A 25,020-nucleotide genomic window follows, 5' to 3' on the forward strand; every position below is an offset into this window, starting at 1 on the left:
TTACCATTATAAAATTATATTAACTTATTCACATAAATTTATAGTGTCTAATCATTAACCTTTTACAAATCAATATAAAATTCTTCATTAATTTTATTTTATAATCATTTAAATCAATAACAAAAGTTTGACTATATAAATCAATACAACGGCTAATCTTGAAAAATTATTAAATGGTGAAAATTTTGAACAAATATTTTAATATTTTTTTATATACATGTATTTCAATTTTAATGCTTTAAGTTATAATTTGATTTAAATGAATATAAAATAAAAGTTATAGAAAAAAATTATTATATAATAATTTTTATTTTTATTATAATTTCTACCCGTTTAAAATACGGGATCTAACCTAGTTACAAAATAAGATAGGATACCATGACAGATAGTCTAAGTTGCATCGGTTATCCATATAACTATATTTATATTTTTTTAAAGACAAATTTATTGTACTTTCTGAATTTCACCAAATCAGATATCTATTTGTGATGGGAAACTTACCTGTGTCTACAATTAGATACGACAAGAAGATTGAGTTTTCCTTGGTGAGTAAGAAATAAATAATTTTGTTCCTTTGATAAGCCCACGTACCTTACCTTCTCTCCAGTCTCCACCGTTTCAAACCCACCGCGTTCATAGTAATCAGGTGCTTCCTTCATCCAAATATGGAGCAACCGCTGCTCAATGGTACAATTTCCCACTCAATTACCAATTTAACTCTACCTACTTCCTTACGTAATAATAATAATAATAACAATAATCCAAACCTTTGCTTGCTTACTTGTTTTGCAGAAAAAGAAAAAAGCGGAGAAATCGAGAAGTGGCATTCGTATCCCTCCGTGGGACGAACAGGATCCATGGTTCCGACTGCTTCTGAAGTCAGCGTTGACGAAATTCGATCGGCTGCCACCGCCTCCGATCGCTATCCACCTTCTCTCCACTCTCCCTTGATCAGTTCTCCTGAGCCTCCTCCGTATATTGCAGCTGGTACACTACATCTCATCTCAATTGATTGATTATCTGTTTCTGTTATGTTGCTTTGCTTTCATTTCATTTCATTTCATTTCTAGGGTTTAGATATATATCCCCTTTTTCGTCTAATTTCATAAGCTGTAAACTAGCCGAGCCCGAGCTTGCTCATTTTGACTTCTGAGAACTCCAGCTATTTAAGGCTCTTTTTCTGAAGGCTGGGTTCAGCGTGCGAGTCGCTTTTTTAACCTTGGGCTCGGCTCGTTTATAATTTATTAAATTAGTTTATACATTTTTAATTGCTTTTATATCATCATCATCATCGTACTCAGTATATCCCACCAATAGCAATGCTATGGTAGGGTCTGACGAGGGTAAGATGTAGACAGCCTTACCTCTATCCCATAGGGATAGAGAGGCTGCTTCCGGTGAGACCCCCGGCTCGATAGTAGTTTTGCATCAAGCAATGCTATGGTAGGGTCATCGGGACACCGGCTGATCGGTGCATGTGCCCTTGTCTTTCGGCTATCAACGCCACCACATGATGCCTGATTAACCTTCCGCCACTTTTAACGTTATTTTCACGAGATTAGTAAAATAACGTCAAAATTAGTGCAATTTTACTTTTGCCCACCCGAGGGTTCACACATATATACATTATATGCGCGCACCGCAAGCAGGGCGTTTTAATTGCTTTTATATAAAATGAGAAAAACATTAAACAAGCTTAAGTTCAGCCAGAGCGGCCCGACCTCGTGTAGTACCTTAAACGAGCCAAAGCTCGGCTTGAGCTCATATTTGCAGTGTGAAATTAGTACATAGAAGTCTTAAAAGAAGTAAAACTTAAAAATACACAAGGCTCGACGAGCCTCCCATACATGGTTCGAGCTCGGACTTAATAACTAAACAAGCTTTATTTGAGGCTCAGGCTCGGCTTGAGCTTGAAAACCTTGGCTTGTTTCGAACTTTTTATCAATCCGATCTCGAGCAGTTCATGTGCGGCTCGGCGAGCTTATATGAGCTTTTCATACAAGGCTTAAGCTCAGGCTCGATAACAAAACACGCGTTATTTGAGGCTCGGTTAGATCTTGAAAAAGCTGGGCTCGTTTTGAGCTTTTTATCGATTCAAACTCGAGTACACTTCTTTGGGGTAGTTGCACCACTAAAATTGTTTTCTTTTCTTTCAGATCAAGCTTATCCTTATGAGGCAGGATATGGAGGGCAAATTGGTAAAACTGAACATCAACCTGCTAGGTATAAGTTAGATTCTATTTTATCTTTATTTGAATTAATCGAAATGGGCTGACAGTTTAACATGTATATTTGTTGTGTATTTTAACAGGCAGATATTGGATGAAGTTGAGATTCGTGAATTACTGATCGATCATGTTGGCCATCGTTGTTGTTGGGGAAGTCGTCCTGCACGCACATGGAAAATCCATTCTATTGAAGACTGCAATGTTTATATCGGGACTCTCGAAACGTTTGTGGAAGAACGGGAAGTTATAACCGAAACAGAACCGTATAATGGTGATAGCAATGTTGATGGAAAAGATAAGGGGCCTGAACTTGGTGTTTGGGAGCTAGATTTGAGGTCAGAGTTCCCGGTTTTGTTCACGAATCACAAAGAGTCACGGGCCAACATTCCTCACTCTGAGACCGTTGGCAAATGTTCAGGTAATTGTGTTATATGACCTAAAGTATGGTTTTAGTTCATCTTATTGTTGGACTCGTATGATATCTTGTTTTGATGGCAGATTGTGCGGGAAAAGGAGATGTTATTTGTGTTGCATGCAATCCGGATCAAAAACCGGGAGTGAATAAAGAAGATTTAATGGCCCATTGTGCTGCATGTTATGGCAGGGGTTTGATTGCTCACAGAGATGGTTCTGATACATTGTAAGCCATTTTACATTTAATGATGATAAAAATTAAGGCTTTATAAATTACAAGACGACCGACCGACTTATTATTATTATTTTTTTCAATCTTTTTTGTAGATGTGTGAAATGTAATGGGAAAGGAAAGATACCTTGTGCAACTTGTGGATCTAGCGGGCTCGTTAAATGCTTGAAATGTTTAGGCAGTGGTTCGCTTTTGACACACAAAATAGCAGTTGTTAAATGGTACGTCTACTAGATGTTAATTTACCAAATCCTTTATTGAATTATTATTTGTTAATTTAACCAAATGATGATATTTTTGTAGGAATACACATGCAACCAGAAAACTGAATGCGACAAGTGGGGCCGCCTCAGTGCCTGATGATGTGTTCCACCGAGCCAAAGGGGTGCAGTTGTGCAACACGCAAGCGTACCAATGCACACCGGCGTTCTTTGCTGATTCCTTTTTCCTGAACCAGTTTTCTTCAGAGGTAATATCTGAGCGGCCTCTGATTCCGCCTACGGCTAGGGTGATATGTGAGAGGCATACCATTTCTGTGATCCCAGTTACGCGTGTGACGATGGTGAACCGTGGTCAGGCCTTTAGTTTCTACATTGTTGGTTTTAGCCGAGAGGTGTATCTCAAGGATTATTATCCTTCTAGGTTTTGTTGGGGGTGTTGTCCTTGCTTAGACTGGCTCAATATATGATTTAAGTGTGGGTGTGTGCTACTTTGAGGTTGGAAAGTGTTTATTGTAATGCATTGTTTATATGTTTGAAGTATGGATGGGTGCGTAGTAATGTGAATAAATGTTGAGAAAATATTATTATCATGGTATTACAGAAGTGTGTTTTGAAACACGGTCTTTGATTGTAATGCTCTGTTTTTCATTAGTGGCTTTTTATGTTATTTAAAATGGTATCTTTGTTTTTCAAGATAACTTGAGCCTTGAGGTGATAGCCTAGTCATTTTAGCTTTGGATGGCCAATTTGATAAAAATGCAATTAGTTTGTTTTGTAATCCAATAGCCCTCAAATCTTATTATGATTAGAAAACTTTTGAGCCCATAAGTTACCATATAGTCACGGGTCAATCCTCCTGACTTTATGTGGCGTTCAAAGGTCAGTAGATTCGTCCTGCTTATGATAAGGGTCTAATGATTTCGTCATGCCTTGGACTCATTAGGCTAGCGACACCAGCTCGCGACCAATAATGCGTTCATCGTGCAAGCACAACTAGACATGTACACGTCAATTATCCCGCTGAGGCTATGTCTGGTGGAGTCGTAACTAGCCAGCAAACCCAAGCCTTCAAACTTACTAAGCAATTTGACCTTTAGATGTTTGGTCTGGGACTGTATACCCTTGTCAAATAGTAGGTTGGCTAATTTTTATAAGCTAATTATTAATTGTAAAACAACACAAAAGAATATTAATTAGTATGGAGTTGGATCCTATTCACGTTCAAGCAACTTAATCTTTGTTAACTTCATCATCAAGATAATCATTTTATCTTCCGGATCACTCAAGAGTGTGCTTTGTTTAATGATTTTTTGGTGATCAATCTAAGAACCATGACCATACTAGAAAAACGAAAAACAAACATATAAATATGCATCATGACAAACCAACAATATAGAAATATCATAACTGATTTAAATACAAAATTGGGTTTTCTTGTGCCAAACTTAAGTCCTCCCTAAGCAAACACTATGTCTATATTCCAAATGCAATAACAATTAACATATATACACGTTCATGTAATCATGTTGTCACAATTTAAAAGAATAAACATCAATGAGTAAATGAATTAGGTATTGCAACATAGCAATAGTAATTCAGGGACTTGAATGTCATTTTGTAACAGAAAAGAACTAAAACTGTAATAGTTGGTTAGTAACTTAACTAACGAATTGAATTTTAGGGGTGTTCGTCGGATCGGATAGCTAATTATTTGATTTATTCGGTTCGGATTTTTTGGATTTGAAAGTTTTAGATTAGGGATATTCCTATCTTAATTCAATTCGGATCAGATTCGGATAAAATTCGAATACTCAAAATTATCCGAATAATCCGAAAATAACCTAATAACAAGATTTGCCTAGTTTTTGGTCCTAACATTTTTCACACATTTAGAATAACAACAAACATACAAAACCGGAAAAAAGAAATTAGTCTTGAACATAAATTCAAAGCTCAAACTTCAAACAATTGAAATAAACATACAAAACTAGAAAATTCCACTAAAAACATGTTATTTATTCAGATTAAACGGATATCCAAATAATCTGAACAATCCGACCTTTTAAATTACATATCCGAATCCGAATTAGTTATTCGGATATTTGGATTGATCATATCCGAATAAGAATTCGTATTGGTTTATTTGGTTTTGGCTTGGATTTCGATTATTTTTGGATTTCGGTTTTCATGAACACCACTAGTTAATTCTATTAAATACCTAATACACAAACGAGCTGGCCATGCTTGATTGATCGAATTCTCCCTCTCTCTGATTTCTCATTTATATTTTATTAAGTGGTATCAGAGCCTTCAACTTCTTAAAAGCTATTGATCGAAATCCAATTTCAAACCCTAACGATTCGGAATCACACACTTGAACAAGTCGAAGATATATCACTGTTATAGCATCAACCCCCCCCCCCCCCCCAACTATATAATTTGTATTGCATGACGACAAACAAGTCGAATAAATAATTATATATGAAAAAATGAGGTAGGTAGTCATTTTACTAATAATCCAAGGAAGTTACATAAGCAATTCTTAAACTTTGTAATCTTATCAAAAGTACTATTTGTCTGTTAAGTCATTCATCAATTTGATAAAAGTGATGGTTGTTAACTCAATTTCCAATCAAAGAGTGCAAGCATTAATCCGGAAAGGTCAAATTATTGTGTGTAAGCATTAATCCGGTATTGGTTTTGCTAATTTGGTAAATGAGTCTGGAATTTAGTGGGTGGGATGAATTGAAATAAAAAAAAAAAAAAAAGTAAAAAATTGAAGTCTTTCACAATTTTAAAACATGTTGGATTCTTTACTTATGAATTTGAGGGATTTTAACTAGACCTTGTTATTTATAACATGCACGTCTGAAAACCAAGATTATGAAGTAATACAAACTTTAGGTTTTTACATTTTAATAGTATAAAGCATACACGAAACAAACGAAAGAAAAATAAAACTTGTAGTAAAAACGGTTAGATTCCTTTGTTTAAAACCAACCGAAAACCGGTTCCAATACTCCCAACCCACGTCCTTAGGCTTAGAACCCTTTCACGTTCCATGTACCCACGTTTCATCCGTTACCAACACATCCATTCTCCTTATCTTCTTCATTCACAATCTCAATCACCCCCATCATATCATGTCAGACTTCCAAATCACCAAGAAATGGAGGGAAAAAACCAAACTCTTACGATCAATCATCCACGGCACACTTCTCAGCAACAACAAGTTCAAACTCAACTTCAAGTTCAAGTCATTTTCTCTTCATGCAGATGATCATAAGGTTCACGACAGTGTTGATCATCACCAGTCTCCTGTGTTTTGTAAACTCGGGTTGCTGCCCTCGTTGGCTCGGGTTCCTAGCCAAGGGTTGAAGAAGATCGGTCGAGCGGTTTCGATGCGTAAACATGAAGATGAAGAAGTTGGGAGTTTGGAACTGTGCAAGAAGAGGATAATGATGGGGAAGAAGTGTCGACCGTTGAATGTATCGGGTGCTCTTCATTATGATAAGAATGGTGTTTTGGTACCTGAAGCATTGTAGTTTAGTAGCTTTTGTATTTTGTTAACTAACTATTACTAGCTTAAGTTTTACTGCTTTGGTTTAGTGTTTGTTGCATGTTATCATACATATTACATAATCAAATTGCTAAACACAATCATTGTCTAGGAACATTAACACGTACTTTTATATTTAATCGTCTGATGAAGCAAGAGCCGAGTGTAATGAAGAAGGATTTTCTCAGACAAAATGGATAAAATCAGTGGCAAATCTAAAAGAAAAGTTGAGGGGCAGCTCGGGCTAAAAAGATTATAAATAAAATAAAAAATAAAAAAAAAGATGTACTAAAAATGAACTTCCCCAAGAAAATTGATGGTCAACGTTGGATAAATTGTTCTCTACTCGTCGCTTTTTTTCTTTCTAATGCTCAACTAAAAGATACACCAATTATGAAATCGAAATCGGTCTGTAAAGAGTTGATTAACTGAAAGTAGTTCACAAATCACAACCATTTTCATCCACAGATAACCACTCACTTTTCTCCTAATTAAACACCTTTTCTTTTTGGCAAGCAATTCAGTCAAGACCAATATATATTACAAAGTAGTAGAAAACTGTAACGGAATCTCAACTAATACAATAAAACATAAAACGAAGAAACCGAATGTAGGGAACAGAATGACAACCTTGGGAGCGATGCTCGAGGCTTTAGATCAAGAATCATTGGCAACTATGGTGGCAGCTTGGGTTTTGGCTTCAGAAATGCAAATGTGAAATGCTATGAGGGCCAAGGCCGGGTTGTGTTTGCATCGAAAGAACCACATAACGAGAGATCCAATTGTCTTTAAAATTTGATGTACTGAATGCAAAACATGACACCATCTTGGTAGCTATTATCATATATATTATGTTTTATTTCATCATTGACAGTATGAAAAGAAACTGATTATTGGTACACACAGCAATCACTCCATACAAAAATACATTATACCATAATACCAAATAATTATTGATGTTCATGCCATAACACATGCCCTGTTTATCCAACTTTTCCAATCCTTAAATAAACCGGATACGTCAGGCACTTTTCGCCATTATCATCTTCTTTCCAAGCACTTCTAAACTCTTCAATCACACCATCATTCAACAACTCCACGCCCTTCTCTTTAGCCGTTTGGTACGCCGACCACGACCTAATATACGTAAAGAAATCACTCAAACTCATCACCTGCTTCGTTTCAAACTCAAACGGGCCAGTGTTATCACATCCATCCACCGGTTCAAAAGGAAATTTGACACTCGTATACTTGTCATCCACCAATCCACGCTGTGATTCCCAATAAGGTTTTGATTCCGAGTAAAATTTTTGGAACACAGGATCGAATTGGTCGTCGATTTTTGGAATAGTGTAGCACCATGCTGCGATTACACCGTTCGGTTTCTTCAGTATCCATTTGACTTGATTGTAGAAGGCGTCGTTATCGAACCAATGGAGTGCTTGAGCAACTGTAACCAAATCGACACATGATTCTGTCCCGATCTTTTCTTCTAACTCAGACCTTGAAATACTGGCGGAAGTACATTCGTAACGAACGTTCGGGAGCTTTGGAGCGAAATCTAGCTGCGATTTGCTTGTATCGGTGCCAATTACGGTTTTGAATATGCTCGCAAGCTATGAGGAACACATACAATCGATCACGAAATTCAGTTGCTAGTAAATAAATAAGGATGCGCCTTTTATTATCGAATACTGGTACTGTTACTATACAGTACTAAACTGGATCAGCATGTTTTCGGTTTTGGTATCATCTGGTTTTGGTATTTTCAATGATTCCTGTACCCATAGGTACCGAACTGAAAAAGTTGGTACCGTATTATTTGATTTATAGATTCACTCAGTTTGGGTTTCTATAATTTTTGGTACGGTACCGGTGCAGCACCTACACAGTACCAAACCTATATTCGTTTTCCATGTTACCAGTACCCACCGGTGTCAAGCTGAGAAAATCAATACAGTATTTGGTTTATACTTTCCCCCATTTCCGGTTTTGATATATTTTTTCTGGGATGGTACTGGGGATAAATAGGTCTGAGTTTTAATAATTGCATCGAATACTTTTTGATTGGATCAAATACAATGATTTTTATTGTGAGAAGTATACAAATAACTAGAGGAATTATGTGACGTAATTATTAATATTGAATAATTTTGAAGTAGAATAGTTATAATTTACTTTTTCAGCTCGTAAGTACCAAAGTTTCGTTTTTAGTAGGATTGACTTTCCTATTCAAGAAGATTGCGGTGCAGCTTGTTGCTCGTTTGTCTGTCTCATGATTATAATCTTTTATTTAAAAAAAATAAGAGTAAGTACACTTGTACACTGTCTTGTAAAAAAAAAAAAAAGAAGAAGCTGTAATCGTAGTAGCTATTTATAACTTTATTAGTTTAGTAGGTTAATTTTATTTATATGCAATCCCCACTAAAGTAACATAATAGCGGTGAGGGGGTTTTGAAATAACTTACGGAGGTGGCGGCCTGGCCGCTGCCGGTGCCGACGTCCCAAACGACGTCGTGGGTGGGGGACTTGGAGGCGATGAAATCAAAGAGTTGTTGTGGATAGCCTGGTCGAGTCTTCCAGTATTGCTTTGCTTGCTTGAAGAACAGATCAGCCATAGTTAATAACCTAGGAAGTGGGTTATCTCCTTGTCAGCCGCCTCAAAATGGTACAAATTGAGTTTTAGGATATTTTGGGATTTATAGACTCATAAATTACCCAATGTTTTGAAAAGTATTATACGCATGGGAAAATCATGAAGATACATACACAAATTGATCTTTTCTTTGATGTTGATAAAACAACCATTCACTTGTAGCCATTCAATTAACAGTTTATTATAAAATATGGGTGTATAAGTCATCATTTAAAAAAAAGTAATCTATAATATATATAATTGAAAACCCTAAAATCCTACGTGTCGTGATATAGTCGCTCCCCCTTTTATGAAAGCCAACAGATTGTTTGATTTTTAAATGGAGGCCTCTCATTGATTTAACCCAAATTTATGGGTATGGGTCTTACCAAAACCTGATAGCTCTTAAACAGGTTATAACATCTCATTAAATTAAAAATTAATCTTACGAATTATTTGATAAAAAAATCCTATACAATAGGGATATACTAAAATTTAATATCCAATTTAAAAAGAAAAAGATATTATTTATAATTAATAAACAATTTTATAGTAAAAAACATAAGCAGGTCATGGGTCACCAAATCCTGATAGCTTTTAAACGGGTTATAACATACCATTTTTTTATGAAACTCTTTCATCATCAAACCGTAAGTATATTATTAACTTTCCTATAATAAAGAAAATTAAAATCTAAAAAGTAAATATTAAAAAATGAAAAATGTAAAATAAGTATTCTCTCAAGCCATCAGATTGCTTTATTTTTAAATGAAGGCTTCTCACGCATTTGACTCGAATTCACGGGTAAAGGTCTCACTAAATCCATATAGCTCTTAAACGGGTTATAACATCTCATTATATTAAAAATTAATCTCATCAAATATTTGATATAAAAATCCTATAAATTAGGGATATGCTAAAAATTAATATCCTATTTTATTTAAAAAAAGATATTATTTATAATTAAGAAACAATTTTATAATAAAGAAAATAAATGGGTAATGAGTATCACCAAACCCAGATAGCTTTTAAACCGGATTATAACATATCATTTATTTGTGAAACAATTTCATCATCAAACCTCAAGTATATTAATTATTAACTTTCTTATAATAAATAAAATTAAAATCCAAATAGACATATATAAATATTAAAAACAAATAATGTAAAACAACCTCCGTAATACAGGGGATAAAATCTAGTATATGTATAAAGAACGATAAGAATAAGATATTCCCACGTGCATTAATTTTATTAGTTGTTATTGTAAAACCCATTAGGTTTTTTTGTGTCCGTTGAAACCTAGCTACTCGTGTTCTCCAATTTTGCCGGTTGGATTTGCCTATTTTAGTGACGGCTTAATTTCATTGTCTATTTTGTTAATTTTAAAGGTAAAGTTTTCTATTCTCATGATTTTCATTATTCTATTTGCAATCGACATTTAAAAACTGTTATAGGATCCATGATCCTAAATTAAAGAAACAATTTATGATTGATAATTGAAGTGAATGCAAATAATTTAGTACTTTTATGCCACATCAACAATTTTAAGGTTATTATTAAAGTTTGATTTGCATCACCAATTTCTTATGTTTTTTCTTCCAACAAATCTCTTTAATACGAAATTTGTTGGGTTTAATTTTGATGGGTTCTTTGACGGGTTACCAGAAACGGGCCATGGGTTCTTCGATGGGTCATAACAGTTTGCATGTTAAAGTTTTGATTAAGAGGTGGACCTAGTATTATGGAAGTGTGTGGAGTTGTGGACCATAAAAGTAGGACTAGTTGTTTATTTGTTTTCTATTTAAATGCATGTATTTGGTTGTTTTGGATAATGAATTAAGTTGCATTTCAAATGTTATTGTTCTTTCTTTTCTAAAACTTAGGTACAAACTCCTGAATCATTTTGTGTGTGTTATATTTGAGGCTAAACCAACAAAATTTTTATGAGAGTTAACACAGGCCACATAATCATATTACAAATATCACAATAATATTACGAAAGGATAAACTTACGTATTTATTCCCCATAAGTATTCTAAGTAATAAAAACTTAAGTAGTTGAATTAAAATTATATTTTGCAACGCAAATGAAAGAACCAAGAAGATTAAGAAAAAGTAAAACTGTATTTTTAATGTGGCTGAGATATTCGAAATGAACAAATCTCAAAAGTGCTTTTGTCGGCAGAATATATTCAACGTGTCATTGGGCTTGAACTTGGGCCTCAGCTTCCATAAGCTTCCATTTGGGCTCAACAGGTGGGCTTAGGTCCTTTTGGGCTTGAATCCCCTTAATGGGCTTGTGAGACCCATTATCACCATACCCGGCCCAATAAGGCCCAAACTTTCAATTTTGCAATCTTCTTTAAATTTACAAAACAAATGTCCTAATACATTTTTTTCTATAAAATAAAGATATTACAAATAATCTATTTATTACATACCCATATGAATAAATAATTACAAAACTGCCCCTAATTAATTATTACAAACCGAAACTTTGAATAATTAATTACAATCACAACAAACATCCATTTGGTCTACGGCTCGGTCTAGTTTTAACAAATATAACCCGTTATGTCTTAGGAACCCGTTCCAAAACCCCTTGATCTTATCGGGCCTAGCCCAACCCATTTGGGCTTGACCCAATAACTAGATTATGGGCTTCGGCCCACATGTCCAAAACACATGGGCTTCGGCCCAATGAAAGGTCTTATGGGCTTCGGCCCATTCATCCAAAATGGGCTTCGGCCCATTTCACTCGGTTTTATATATTTTTTTTTAACAAAGCCAAAAAATATAACAAGATTAAATACAAAAAAATCATGCATGTTTATTTTTGTATAAAATCTTTCAAGGGGAAAATATAAAACCGAAAACCCGAAGCTTAGTTTTCCGTATCCCAGCTCTGATACCATTTGTTGGGTTTCTATGGAATTTTTAAACTTAGTTAACCATTTAACTAGTCATTAATTAAGGCGGAAGCGTGATATTTACAAACTAAACATATGTATATATTACAAGTTTATATAAGAAGTGTTCATGAACAACCTAGTTTATTCATGTCATAAGATTACCAATAATCTATTTATGAGAAACCCGAAACAAGGATCAAATGATACGGAAAAACTAAACTATCAAAGCTATAAAACTTACATTCTTAACCCTTTAAGAGTGTAGTTGATGTTGAAGAAGATGATGATGTTGATGCTAGACTTTCAAAGGGAAAATCCTCAAACAGAATATACCCCGAGCCTCCAACACACACCGAGCTATGTTAGGAAGCTTGAACACGAGAAACCGAGACCCAAACCTTTTCTTCTAGATTTCGGCCGAACCAAAAAAACAAGAGAGAAAAAGAATGGTGTGTGTTACTTGAAAGGTATGTTTGGTTACTTGTTCCAAAGATATAAAACAAAACCTTTCTCACATCATATGTTAGGTATTTTGGTCAAGTGAAGTTTACTCCATCTATACCATATCCATGACAAGATTTTTGACCAAAACTTTGGGGTGTGGGGCCCACCCAAAACCGGCCCCAAAATATATATATATATTTTTATTTATTTATTTTATACTTTATAAAATATATAAACACCCCATCTTTTATAAACTATTTTATAAAAGAACACATAGTTAAATAATCATTCCAATAATAATTATTTGAATAAATAAATTAACCAACTAATTTATTTAACACTTTCAAGTAGGTATTCAGAAACCCGATTTTCTGAATGTATCGTGTTCTGTATTTGTCTCATAGATCTTATCTTAACAAATACATAATTGGTGTGTGTCTAACTCGTTATTGGGTATGACCCGACTTGGATCAAACACAACTAGCCACATTAACCTAATTATGTGTCTCGGGCATACGGTATTCCAACAAATTGATCGGATGACCGACCGAATCAGTTTGTACAGCCCTAGGGGGGTTTAAGGGCTGTGGAAAAAATTAATTTTTGATGCTCGGGGCTGTTTTGGTTAGTGCTTCGTCAATCGAGTCGGCGGTGCGCGAATTTTCGTTTAAATGTTAAATTGAGAGTTGTAAAAAGGAACCGTCAACCCTATCAACTCGGGTGACATAATCATGATGAATGAAAAGATTAAAATGAGAATTTGGTCCATTTGGGGCTGATTCATTTAACAAATGGTTTTAGGGTTTATTACGCGCGTATTCGACTCGATTTGATTACCCTTGGGCCAAGTGGTTGGGCCTTGGGCCAATTTGTTGGGCCTTGGGCCAAAGTGTTGGGCTTGAATGGCCCATTAGGCAAGAGTTTCTTACGGTCTAGTTTAGTAACGCGTTGTGTATAATTTACAGGCCCTTGCTTGTGATTGTGCACTTAGGGATTTCCTAGCTCGTTGCATGTGTTCGATTGATTTCAGGTGAGTTCATGATGCCCTTTTTACTCTTTTAACTTTTGGGCTAGCATGCACACCTAAGTGATTTCCTACTGGATGAAATGTTTAAACGATTTTATATAGGCTTGCTAGAATAGGGTAGGCCTTGGAATGTTAACGTATATACATATATATAAATTATTGTTTGGCCTCTATTTGGAGAATGTTGTAGTCGTTTCGACTACTAAATGTTGTGCATGCCTACTTTGTGTTTGCATGCGCTGAATGTTACGTGTTTGGGTTGTACGTTTGCTGGACCCTGAATGTTATACGTGAATGTTATATATATATATATATGTTGTTATACATATATGGATGTATTTAAAGGATGTTTACATATGGATGAGAATGTCTAGTCTTCGGTAATGATAACTTAATGAATGTACTCTTTTATTTTTACTTTAAAAACTTTTGGTATGATTATCATGATTTCCATTACTGGTAATATTTATTTAAAACTTGAACTCACTCAGCTCAAGCTGACTTTATGTGCATGTTAGTGTGAGTTTCAGGTTAGGAAGAGGATGCCTTATCGCTTGGACGTGCACGGAGTTACTTGAACGGTGAAGGGCATACTGGGATGAAGAATTGTTTATGAACATTTTATTTCAAATGACTTCTACAAGTTATACTTAATTTGGTTTTGGGCAAAATTCTCGGGTTTCGGGAACTTGTTTCATTTTTCATGTTTTCCGCTAAATTAACACTCTGATATGTTCGTTTTAATGGAAGAAACGGTTTTCAAGTTCAACTATTTCATTAAGTATTTAGAATGAATACCAACTGTGGGGTTCTCGAGATTCGAGGCCTTACAAAGAGCTTTCTCGGCAGGTCCCTCATCCCTATCTTTATAATTACACTAAAAATCACTATATTTATCTCTCATGTTCAATTAAATAATACGTTTTTATACATTTATTATTACAGTTTTTCTCTCCTCTACTCACACCTAGTTCAACAAATATAAAAAATAAATTGACGCAAACAAAGTCTCCCTAAATTTACAAAAATCACTATATTTCTCTCTTCATCCTATAATTTGCATTCATAACCCAACCCTATAATTTGCAAAACCCTCTCATATCATCTTAAGAGAGCTATTGGGAATGCTCTAAGGTCGTGTGTAGTGGACGGCAAAACCCGGCGATTTTGGGCTATAAGGAGGAGGAACACCACCCCCATTGGCGATAGGGGGGCGTGTTTTTGTCGCTGGTGAACATTAAACAAAATTATTATTTTATTCTATATGACCGTTGAACGGTCAAATTTTAAAAAATATCTATATAATTTACAAAATTAATGTAAATACCAAACCAATTCAACCATTTTCATCATTTTCATATACCAACTCAACATTCAAAAACCATTTTCATCATTTTCATATATCAACTTAACCTTCAAAACCCATTTTCATATATGTATTAAAATGTATTTTTCTTTTACTTAATTAATTTAATGAATTTTTTATACCCCTAAAACAATAATTCTTCACTTGCTGACTGGACGTCACATGTCAAAAATCGCCCCGGTTTATAGCTTCTCCACTACACATATCCTAAGAGAGAGAGAATGAAAATACAGGAATAGGAATCTACCGTTTACAATTTTCAAAAAGCATGAAAGAAGACGAAGAGAGCGTCACTTTCAAATTAAAGTAATTGGTAAAAAGTGTTAATTGAAAATTCATAGAGTTTAACTATCTCAATGTTTCGTCAATGAAAAAAGAAGTTCAATTTGAATGTTTAAGTTTAAGTTGTAAAGAGACCAAATACTTTCTTTTTATAGGCAACGAAGTATCATAATGTTTAAGTTGAAATGTCGTGACTCTAGATGAAAAAGTGTGTTAGTTGATGATTGTAACCGTTGTTGATTATTTAGTTATCATAAATATAATTTCGTTATCAATCTAAATTTGGTGATGATGACATGTTATTGATCACCCAAGTTTTTGTTGGTGCAAACTAACTTTTGATAACCCAATTTACTTTTGATCATGGTTGCTACTGACTGCAGTTCTTAATAACGACCAGTTCCCACTTATGTTCATTTACTATTTATATTAGCTAACGACTCATACTCTATTCTTGCTTATGATCGGTTCCTCAACAACTTCTTATCAACCATGCTAATCTAAAACAATTTCTAATTGCTTGTTATAACAATGAGTGAAACTATGTGATAAATCACGAGTTATCACCCCACCCCCATTATATGCATTTGAATAGTCGGTTGATGCCCTGAACACAAGGATGCCCGAACAAGGCGCAAGCTAGGCATGTCTGGACACCAAATCCATACCATACTAAAATAAATATAAGAAACAAGTAAAATTATAAATCAAATACTACACCAACTTCTATCCCAAAATACTTAAAAGGGAGAAACACTCGTCTTTAGAAAAAAAAAATAACTAAAGCTATTTTTACTTTTTAGACCTCCCACTATATTGTATACTATGTAATGTCTTGATTACATATCCTTTTATTTTTGTGTATTTTTTGAACTATATAATCTCTCTACCGTCTCTTTATTTTTTTCTTTTATCAGGGTTGTTTTACATTATTCATTTCTAATATTTATATATATTTTTAGATTTTAATTTTATTTATTGTAAAAAAGTTAATAATATACATAGGTTTTGATGATGAAAGCGTTTCAAAATAAATAGCATATTATAACCTGGTTTAAAAGTTATCTGGGTTTGATGAGACTCATGATCCGCTTATTTTTTTACTATAAAATTGTTTTTAATTATAAACAATATCTTTTTTTAAATCAAATATTAATTTTTAGTATATCTCTATTTTATAGGATTTTCACATCAAATATTTGATTAATTTTTAATTTCATGAGATGTTATAGCCCGTTAAGAGCTATCTGGGTTTGGTGAGAACCATACCCATGAATTCAGGTCAAATGTATGAGAAGCCTTCATTTATAAATAAAACAATCTGGTGACTTGAGATAATTTAGCGAGTAACCAGAGAGCTTTTAAATGTTTGTTTATATATATTTAAGATAAGATTTATCAAACACTTGTTTCTTCATTATCAAGCCTAGGTTATTGACTCGTGTATTACACGGGCATAAATATAAAAAATCGTTCAAGTAAACATATATAATTTCAAACGACAACATTTTTTTAATATGTATTTTGAGACAGCAATATAGTTTATAATTGTAAGTTATATTCAAACGAAAGCATAATACTGAAAGACATGGACTTACAAAAAATGACATTACGTAGTAGAATGTTTACAAGCAAAATTTTAAACTTTAAAACATAAACTTCAAAAGCTACAAATTTTTACTTATAAACAATATTTTTTTGCTTTGTTTGCAAATTTCTCTTGCTTATTTAAAATAAATATTTATTTTTGTTCGTCTCTACTCTTCACTCTTGATAAATCTACATAAAGTTGACCATGTGTAAAACGGGTATTTTAAATATGCCAACCCTTGCTAGAGACCGGCCTAGAATTTTGTTGATGATCATTGCAAAACCTAACTACAACAGAAAACTGTCTTCTCTAAAACTTAAACGGAATCTTTTTTATCTGAAGGTGTCAATTGTGTGTGTGTGTGTGTGTGTATGCTTATATATTTGAACAATTTATAAATTTTGTATTGTGTCAAATTATTTAAAATAAATGCTACACATATAAAAACGCATTTTAATAATCACAAAATTAATAATTCATTTTAGCAAACATAACACTATCTGCCAAACAAATGGTGATTCGTAAACAGTGAGTTGGAGAGAAAGGAATGTAATTTAGGATTATGAAATGTATACAGGTCCATAATTAGTTGTCTAGGAGAAAACGCATCCAATTAAATGATTATTATGATTTTAATTTTGAATTATTTTATTAGTAACAAATTCTATAAAGGTTTATTATTTTTAAAATATAGTAAGATCAACCCACAAAAATGAGCCAAAAAGAATGCTTTTAATGATATTTATTATATAGATTAAATGATTATTATGATTTTAATTTTGAATTATTTTATTAGTAACAAATTTTATGAGGGCTTTTTATCTAATCTAATCTAATCTAACTATATATTAAAGCAACATGATTTTTTCATATGACATTATTCTAGGATTTTCACATAGAATGCCACATAGATGCTAAAGCAACATGATTTTCCCACATGGCATCATTCTAGGGTTTCCACATAGAATGCCACATAGATGCCATGTGAGCAGTTTCCTCAATATGGAGCATGAACCTGTTTAGTTATGTTATAGCCCATAACCCGGTTTCGCTTCAAATACAACCATCTTCATATGAAGATAACACTTTGTAAAATTTTGAAAAATAAATTATTGTTTGATACAAGTTTCGAACCCAATACCTCATGGTTCAAACTAAAGATGCTTACCTACTCTACTTAAATTGTGATGGATTTCTTGACTTATAAATGATATATTGCTAATTCACTTATAATTAATACTAGAAAACCATTAAACAATTAAGTTAACATCCAATGTTGTATTCAAAAGGGCTTTTAGAGATTTATGAATAGTAAAATTTTGTTTAATATCTTATGAATCTATAACGTATGTTATCATGTATATTACTAAATTTAACTTTTGTTGTTTTTAATCATCCATGTATCTATCCTAGTTTTTGGAATATAAAGAATGAGCTAAAATGAATTTTTTAATAGTATATATAGATATAGATTATTTTAGTTTGAATTATATAAAGAAAAACAAATAAAAGTTATATGATATATCTTCTTCACACACGCGTATTTATTCATTGTTATTGTTTCTAGTTTCTACGTTTGGGTGTTGATTACGTGAGTCATCAAGGGTTGTGCAAAGATGAACAAGTTTTCCGAGTCGGTTAACTCCTTCTTCTCCGGCGGCGATCAGCTTCCATGGTGCTCTCGTGATATCATTGCGGTAAAACCCCTAATCACTCTTTGATTCGCTTCTCTTCCGTTATTATTCGATGATTCATGATCAACTGTGCCTGCCGAATATGCGTGTTTATTATTACGTTTTATAATTGAAGGCTTTGGCTTCTTCCATAAGGGTTTAATGTGCTTTTGCATAATTACTAAACCAAATATATAATGTTAAATAACTGCCCTAATTTTATTTTCTCTTCTGAGATGAATTTGTGAATTTAAGCATTATGTTATCATATTTGAATTTGAAGTTGTTATGAATGCTTTATATAAATACAAGTATTAATATAATAGTTATTTTTAATCTTAATTTAAGTGATCTTTGATAATATTACTTACTGAACAGGGTTGTGAGAAAGAAGTTGCTGAGGCTGCAAATGATGCATCTGATGAGGCCAAGAGTGAGGGCATCATGCGCTTGTCGTGGGCTTTGGTTCACTCTAGGCAACCTGAAGATGTGCAGCGTGGAATAGCTATGCTTGAAGGTTATATAATAATAAAATAATATTGTAGATTAGTGTATCGGTATATGTAATTTAAAATCATAAGCTAATTAAACTTGTGTCTGCAGCTTCAATAGTCAACACCAACAGCCCGTTGCAAAAGAGAGAGAAAATCTATCTGTTGGCGGTTGGATATTACCGAAGTGGTGATTTTGCAAAGAGTAGGATGCTCCTTGAACAAGCTTTAGAGGTTTATTTATTTTTCTTTATCATTGAGAGAACAAATTATTGTTGTTTTCAGCTTTTGATCTACCTAATAAAGAAGATTTAGTATTTACATTTTTAAATTCATATTAATCTAGATTGCACCTGATTGGAGTCAAGCTTTGTCACTTAAGAAGGCGATAGAAGATCGCATCACTAAAGGTTGGCCTTCAATTTGTTTTTTATTGTGTCATAAACATCGAATTAATGATTAATATGATTATGCAGATGGTGTGATTGGAATTGGTATTACTGCTACTGCTTTTGGACTTATAGCTGGTGGGATTGCTGCAGCGTTGATCAGGAGGAATTAGTTAACTTCTATGACTGCATTAATAATATCACTCAAACCTTTTTAAGGATTAACACGGTTCCATCTTTTGTAATTTACTGGTAATGAGTTATGCAGCCTCTTTAGTTTTAACTAGTGTTTGTTGCTTGGCAGAAGGTATTTACCTTGTTTTTTTTCTAATAATGCAGTACATAGTAGATCGGTTATTAACGCGCTCAGTTTGCAAATGTATCGTTTTAGGCTTTGAATCATCGTTGCTGTGATTGAATTTTTTGGGTGCAAAAACGTATCTGTAAACTTGAATTATGAAATATGCAATTCTTGGAAAGGGCAAATATGCAATTCTTCTGCTCTGTTTCAAATAAAGTCATAAATATGTGAAATTTGAGTTAGGATCGGGATTTGAGAAATGATTTGGGTTCAATCTGGGTTATGGCCTTTTGATAAGGCTGTTCGTTGTGGTCTCAAGTGGGAGACGCCATCCGGCCACCTCACCCGTTAAAGGGACGCCAAACAACACTCCATTTGTAACTTCGGCACCAAACCATTTTTTGCCCTCTAGCGCCATTCCCTCTTGGTGGGTGGGATTTACTTCAAACAACCAATGACTTTTAAAAAAAAATTATTTAAACCTATTAAACCACCACGTTTGAATTAGTGGGTGACTAGTTATTGGCCCACTACCTATGTGTCCATGATAACAAGCTCTTGCTTGTTATCACATAACACGCAACCTAAGCTTAATTAGTTAATTTGTTAATGAAATACAATACAACCCGTATCTGATCTGGCCCACTGAGCCAAGATCCGGTCCACTTGACTTGGAACTGGCCCACTATAGGCTGGACTAAGCCTAGGGGTGCATAAAAAACCCGAACCTGGAACCTGACCCGAAAAAATACCCGAAACCGGTTTTTTATACCCGTACCTGACCCTATCCATAGGGTACGAATAGGGTATGCATTTTAGAACCAAAACCTGTACCCGGAACCGGACCCGATTTTATACCCGGTAAATACCCGAAACCCGGAACCGGGTTTTTCCAATACCTGAAACTGGGTTTTTTAAATACCCGATCTATACCCGAAATTACCCGAAAATAGCCCTAAAAATTGTAACCCCTTAAAAGAAATCTAATCTATACTTGAAAAAAAACCCGGAAAAAACCCCAAAAAATCCAAAAATAGGGTTTTCAATACCCATAAATAGGGTATTTAAATACCCGGTTTTAGAATACCCAATTCTATACCCGACCCGAACCCGATGCATAGCGTATGGTTTTAGAGACAATACCCGGACCCGAACCCTATCCGGGTATTACCAATACCCGATTTTTCAATACCTGGTCACACCCGAACCCAGTTCCATACCTGAACCCGGGTATTTGAAAAACCCGATTTGTGCACCTCTAACTAAGCCTTCCGATCAGAATCCATATAGCGTATCATGTTGTATGTTGTAGATGATAATAACTAACAATGATTATAAAAATAAAAAATAAAAAAAAAAACTAATTGCTCTAGGTGAGACTTCAACCCTCCACCTCCCACTATGGTCACGGAACCTCCCATAATGAAGTCATGGAACTATCGCCGGACAAATTAGCCTTTGGTATTGGTTTTGCTAATTTGCTAAATGAGTCTGGAATTTAGTGGGTGGGATGAATTGAAATAAAAAAAAAAAAAGTAAAAAATTGAAGTCTTTCACAATTTTAAAACATGTTGTATTCTTTACTTATGAATTTGAGGGATTTTAACTAGACCTTGTTATTTATAACATGCACGTCTGAAAACCAAGATTATGAAGTAATACAAACTTTTGGTTTTTACATTTTAATAGTATAAAGCATACACGAAAGAAAAATAAAACTTGTAGTAAAAACGGTTAGATTCCTTTGTTTAAAACCAACCGAAAACCGGTTCCAATACTCCCAACCCACGTCCTTAGGCTTAGAACCCTTTCACGTTCCATGTACCCACGTTTCATCCGTTACCAACACATCCATTCTCCTTATCTTCTTCATTCACAATCTCAATCACCCCCATCATATCATGTCAGACTTCCAAATCACCAAGAAATGGAGGGAAAAAACCAAACTCTTACGATCAATCATCCACGACACACTTCTCAGCAACAACAAGTTCAAACTCAACTTCAAGTTCAAGTCATTTTCTCTTCATGCAGATGATCATAAGGTTCACGACAGTGTTGATCATCACCAGTCTCCTGTGTTTTGTAAACTCGGGTTGCTGCCCTCGTTGGCTCGGGTTCCTAGCCAAGGGTTGAAGAAGATCGGTCGAGCGGTTTCGATGCGTAAACATGAAGATGAAGAAGTTGGGAGTTTGGAACTGTGCAAGAAGAGGATAATGATGGGGAAGAAGTGTCGACCGTTGAATGTATCGGGTGCTCTTCATTATGATAAGAATGGTGTTTTGGTACCTGAAGCATTGTAGTTTAGTAGCTTTTGTATTTTGTTAACTAACTATTACTAGCTTAAGTTTTACTGCTTTGGTTTAGTGTTTGTTGCATGTTATCATACATATTACATAATCAAATTGCTAAACACAATCATTGTCTAGGAACATTAACACGTACTTTTATATTTAATCGTCTGATGAAGCAAGAGCCGAGTGTAATGAAGAAGGATTTTCTCAGACAAAATGGATAAAATCAGTGGCAAATCTAAAAGAAAAGTTGAGGGGCAGCTCGGGCTAAAAAGATTATAAATAAAATAAAAAATAAAAAAAAAGATGTACTAAAAATGAACTTCCCCAAGAAAATTGATGGTCAACCTTGGATAAATTGTTCTCTACTCGTCGCTTTTTTTCTTTCTAATGCTCAACTAAAAGATACACCAATTATGAAATCGAAATCGGTCTGTAAAGAGTTGATTAACTGAAAGTAGTTCACAAATCACAACCATTTTCATCCACAGATAACCACTCACTTTTCTCCTAATTAAACACCTTTTCTTTTTGGCAAGCAATTCAGTCAAGACCAATATATATTACAAAGTAGTAGAAAACTGTAACGGAATCTCAACTAATACAATAAAACATAAAACGAAGAAACCGAATGTAGGGAACAGAATGACAACCTTGGGAGCGATGCTCGAGGCTTTAGATCAAGAATCATTGGCAACTATGGTGGCAGCTTGGGTTTTGGCTTCAGAAATGCAAATGTGAAATGCTATGAGGGCCAAGGCCGGGTTGTGTTTGCATCGAAAGAACCACATAACGAGAGATCCAATTGTCTTTAAAATTTGATGTACTGAATGCAAAACATGACACCATCTTGGTAGCTATTATCATATATATTATGTTTTATTTCATCATTGACAGTATGAAAAGAAACTGATTATTGGTACACACAGCAATCACTCCATACAAAAATACATTATACCATAATACCAAATAATTATTGATGTTCATGCCATAACACATGCCCTGTTTATCCAACTTTTCCAATCCTTAAATAAACCGGATACGTCAGGCACTTTTCGCCATTATCATCTTCTTTCCAAGCACTTCTAAACTCTTCAATCACACCATCATTCAACAACTCCACGCCCTTCTCTTTAGCCGTTTGGTACGCCGACCACGACCTAATATACGTAAAGAAATCACTCAAACTCATCACCTGCTTCGTTTCAAACTCAAACGGGCCAGTGTTATCACATCCATCCACCGGTTCAAAAGGAAATTTGACACTCGTATACTTGTCATCCACCAATCCACGCTGTGATTCCCAATAAGGTTTTGATTCCGAGTAAAATTTTTGGAACACAGGATCGAATTGGTCGTCGATTTTTGGAATAGTGTAGCACCATGCTGCGATTACACCGTTCGGTTTCTTCAGTATCCATTTGACTTGATTGTAGAAGGCGTCGTTATCGAACCAATGGAGTGCTTGAGCAACTGTAACCAAATCGACACATGATTCTGTCCCGATCTTTTCTTCTAACTCAGACCTTGAAATACTGGCGGAAGTACATTCGTAACGAACGTTCGGGAGCTTTGGAGCGAAATCTAGCTGCGATTTGCTTGTATCGGTGCCAATTACGGTTTTGAATATGCTCGCAAGCTATGAGGAACACATACAATCGATCACGAAATTCAGTTGCTAGTAAATAAATAAGGATGCGCCTTTTATTATCGAATACTGGTACTGTTACTATACAGTACTAAACTGGATCAGCATGTTTTCGGTTTTGGTATCATCTGGTTTTGGTATTTTCAATGATTCCTGTACCCATAGGTACCGAACTGAAAAAGTTGGTACCGTATTATTTGATTTATAGATTCACTCAGTTTGGGTTTCTATAATTTTTGGTACGGTACCGGTGCAGCACCTACACAGTACCAAACCTATATTCGTTTTCCATGTTACCAGTACCCACCGGTGTCAAGCTGAGAAAATCAATACAGTATTTGGTTTATACTTTCCCCCATTTCCGGTTTTGATATATTTTTTCTGGGATGGTACTGGGGATAAATAGGTCTGAGTTTTAATAATTGCATCGAATACTTTTTGATTGGATCAAATACAATGATTTTTATTGTGAGAAGTATACAAATAACTAGAGGAATTATGTGACGTAATTATTAATATTGAATAATTTTGAAGTAGAATAGTTATAATTTACTTTTTCAGCTCGTAAGTACCAAAGTTTCGTTTTTAGTAGGATTGACTTTCCTATTCAAGAAGATTGCGGTGCAGCTTGTTGCCCGTTTGTCTGTCTCATGATTGTAATCTTTTATTTAAAAAAAATAAGAGTAAGTACACTTGTACACTGTCTTGTAAAAAAAAAAAAGAAGAAGCTGTAATCATAGTAGCTATTTATAACTTTATTAGTTTAGTAGGTTAATTTTATTTATATGCAATCCCCACTAAAGTAACATAATAGCGGTGAGGGGGTTTTGAAATAACTTACGGAGGTGGCGGCCTGGCCGCTGCCGGTGCCGACGTCCCAAACGACGTCGTGGGTGGGGGACTTGGAGGCGATGAAATCAAAGAGTTGTTGTGGATAGCCTGGTCGAGTCTTCCAGTATTGCTTTGCTTGCTTGAAGAACAGATCAGCCATAGTTAATAACCTAGGAAGTGGGTTATCTCCTTGTCAGCCGCCTCAAAATGGTACAAATTGAGTTTTAGGATATTTTGGGATTTATAGACTCATAAATTACCCAATGTTTTGAAAAGTATTATACGCTTGGGAAAATCATGAAGATACATACACAAATTGATCTTTTCTTTGATGTTGATAAAACAACCATTCACTTGTAGCCATTCAATTAACAGTTTATTATAAAATATGGGTGTATAAGTCATCATTTAAAAAAAAGTAATCTATAATATATATAATTGAAAACCCTAAAATCCTACGTGTCGTGATATAGTCGCTC

The 25,020-nt window shown here is 34.4% G+C and overlaps 4 protein-coding genes across 4 annotated transcripts; 2 read left to right on the forward strand and 2 right to left on the reverse strand.

Moving 5' to 3' along the window:
* Positions 1–665: 665 nt before the first annotated feature.
* Positions 666–3,723, forward strand: LOC143541019 (uncharacterized). The gene is made up of 6 exons (XM_077033940.1): positions 666–987; positions 2,157–2,223; positions 2,312–2,646; positions 2,727–2,868; positions 2,970–3,095; positions 3,178–3,723. The coding sequence occupies exons 1-6, from the start codon at positions 666–668 to the stop codon at positions 3,560–3,562; spliced, it is 1,377 nt and encodes a 458-aa protein (XP_076890055.1). The 3' UTR covers positions 3,563–3,723.
* A 3,914-nt stretch (positions 3,724–7,637) lies between these two features.
* Positions 7,638–9,354, reverse strand: LOC143541045 (uncharacterized). The gene is made up of 2 exons (XM_077033961.1): positions 9,123–9,354; positions 7,638–8,270 (listed from the first exon to the last, which is right to left on the reverse strand). The coding sequence occupies exons 1-2, from the start codon at positions 9,270–9,272 to the stop codon at positions 7,638–7,640; spliced, it is 783 nt and encodes a 260-aa protein (XP_076890076.1). The 5' UTR covers positions 9,273–9,354.
* A 9,157-nt stretch (positions 9,355–18,511) lies between these two features.
* LOC143541046 (mitochondrial fission 1 protein A-like) lies at positions 18,512–19,686 on the forward strand. The gene is made up of 5 exons (XM_077033962.1): positions 18,512–18,611; positions 18,966–19,104; positions 19,191–19,312; positions 19,425–19,488; positions 19,555–19,686. Exons 1-5 carry the CDS (start codon positions 18,531–18,533, stop codon positions 19,638–19,640), a joined length of 492 nt encoding a protein of 163 aa, XP_076890077.1. The 5' UTR covers positions 18,512–18,530; the 3' UTR covers positions 19,641–19,686.
* Positions 19,687–23,068: 3,382 nt separating this feature from the next.
* LOC143541047 (uncharacterized) lies at positions 23,069–24,783 on the reverse strand. The gene is made up of 2 exons (XM_077033963.1): positions 24,552–24,783; positions 23,069–23,701 (listed from the first exon to the last, which is right to left on the reverse strand). Exons 1-2 carry the CDS (start codon positions 24,699–24,701, stop codon positions 23,069–23,071), a joined length of 783 nt encoding a protein of 260 aa, XP_076890078.1. The 5' UTR covers positions 24,702–24,783.
* Between the last annotated feature and the right edge of the window lie 237 nt (positions 24,784–25,020).

This window comes from Bidens hawaiensis, unplaced genomic scaffold, assembly GCF_021521415.1.
Source record: "Bidens hawaiensis isolate Kalapana, Puna unplaced genomic scaffold, B.hawaiensis_p1.1 tig00012466_1, whole genome shotgun sequence".
In the NCBI taxonomy this organism is placed as follows: Eukaryota; Viridiplantae; Streptophyta; class Magnoliopsida; order Asterales; family Asteraceae; genus Bidens; species Bidens hawaiensis.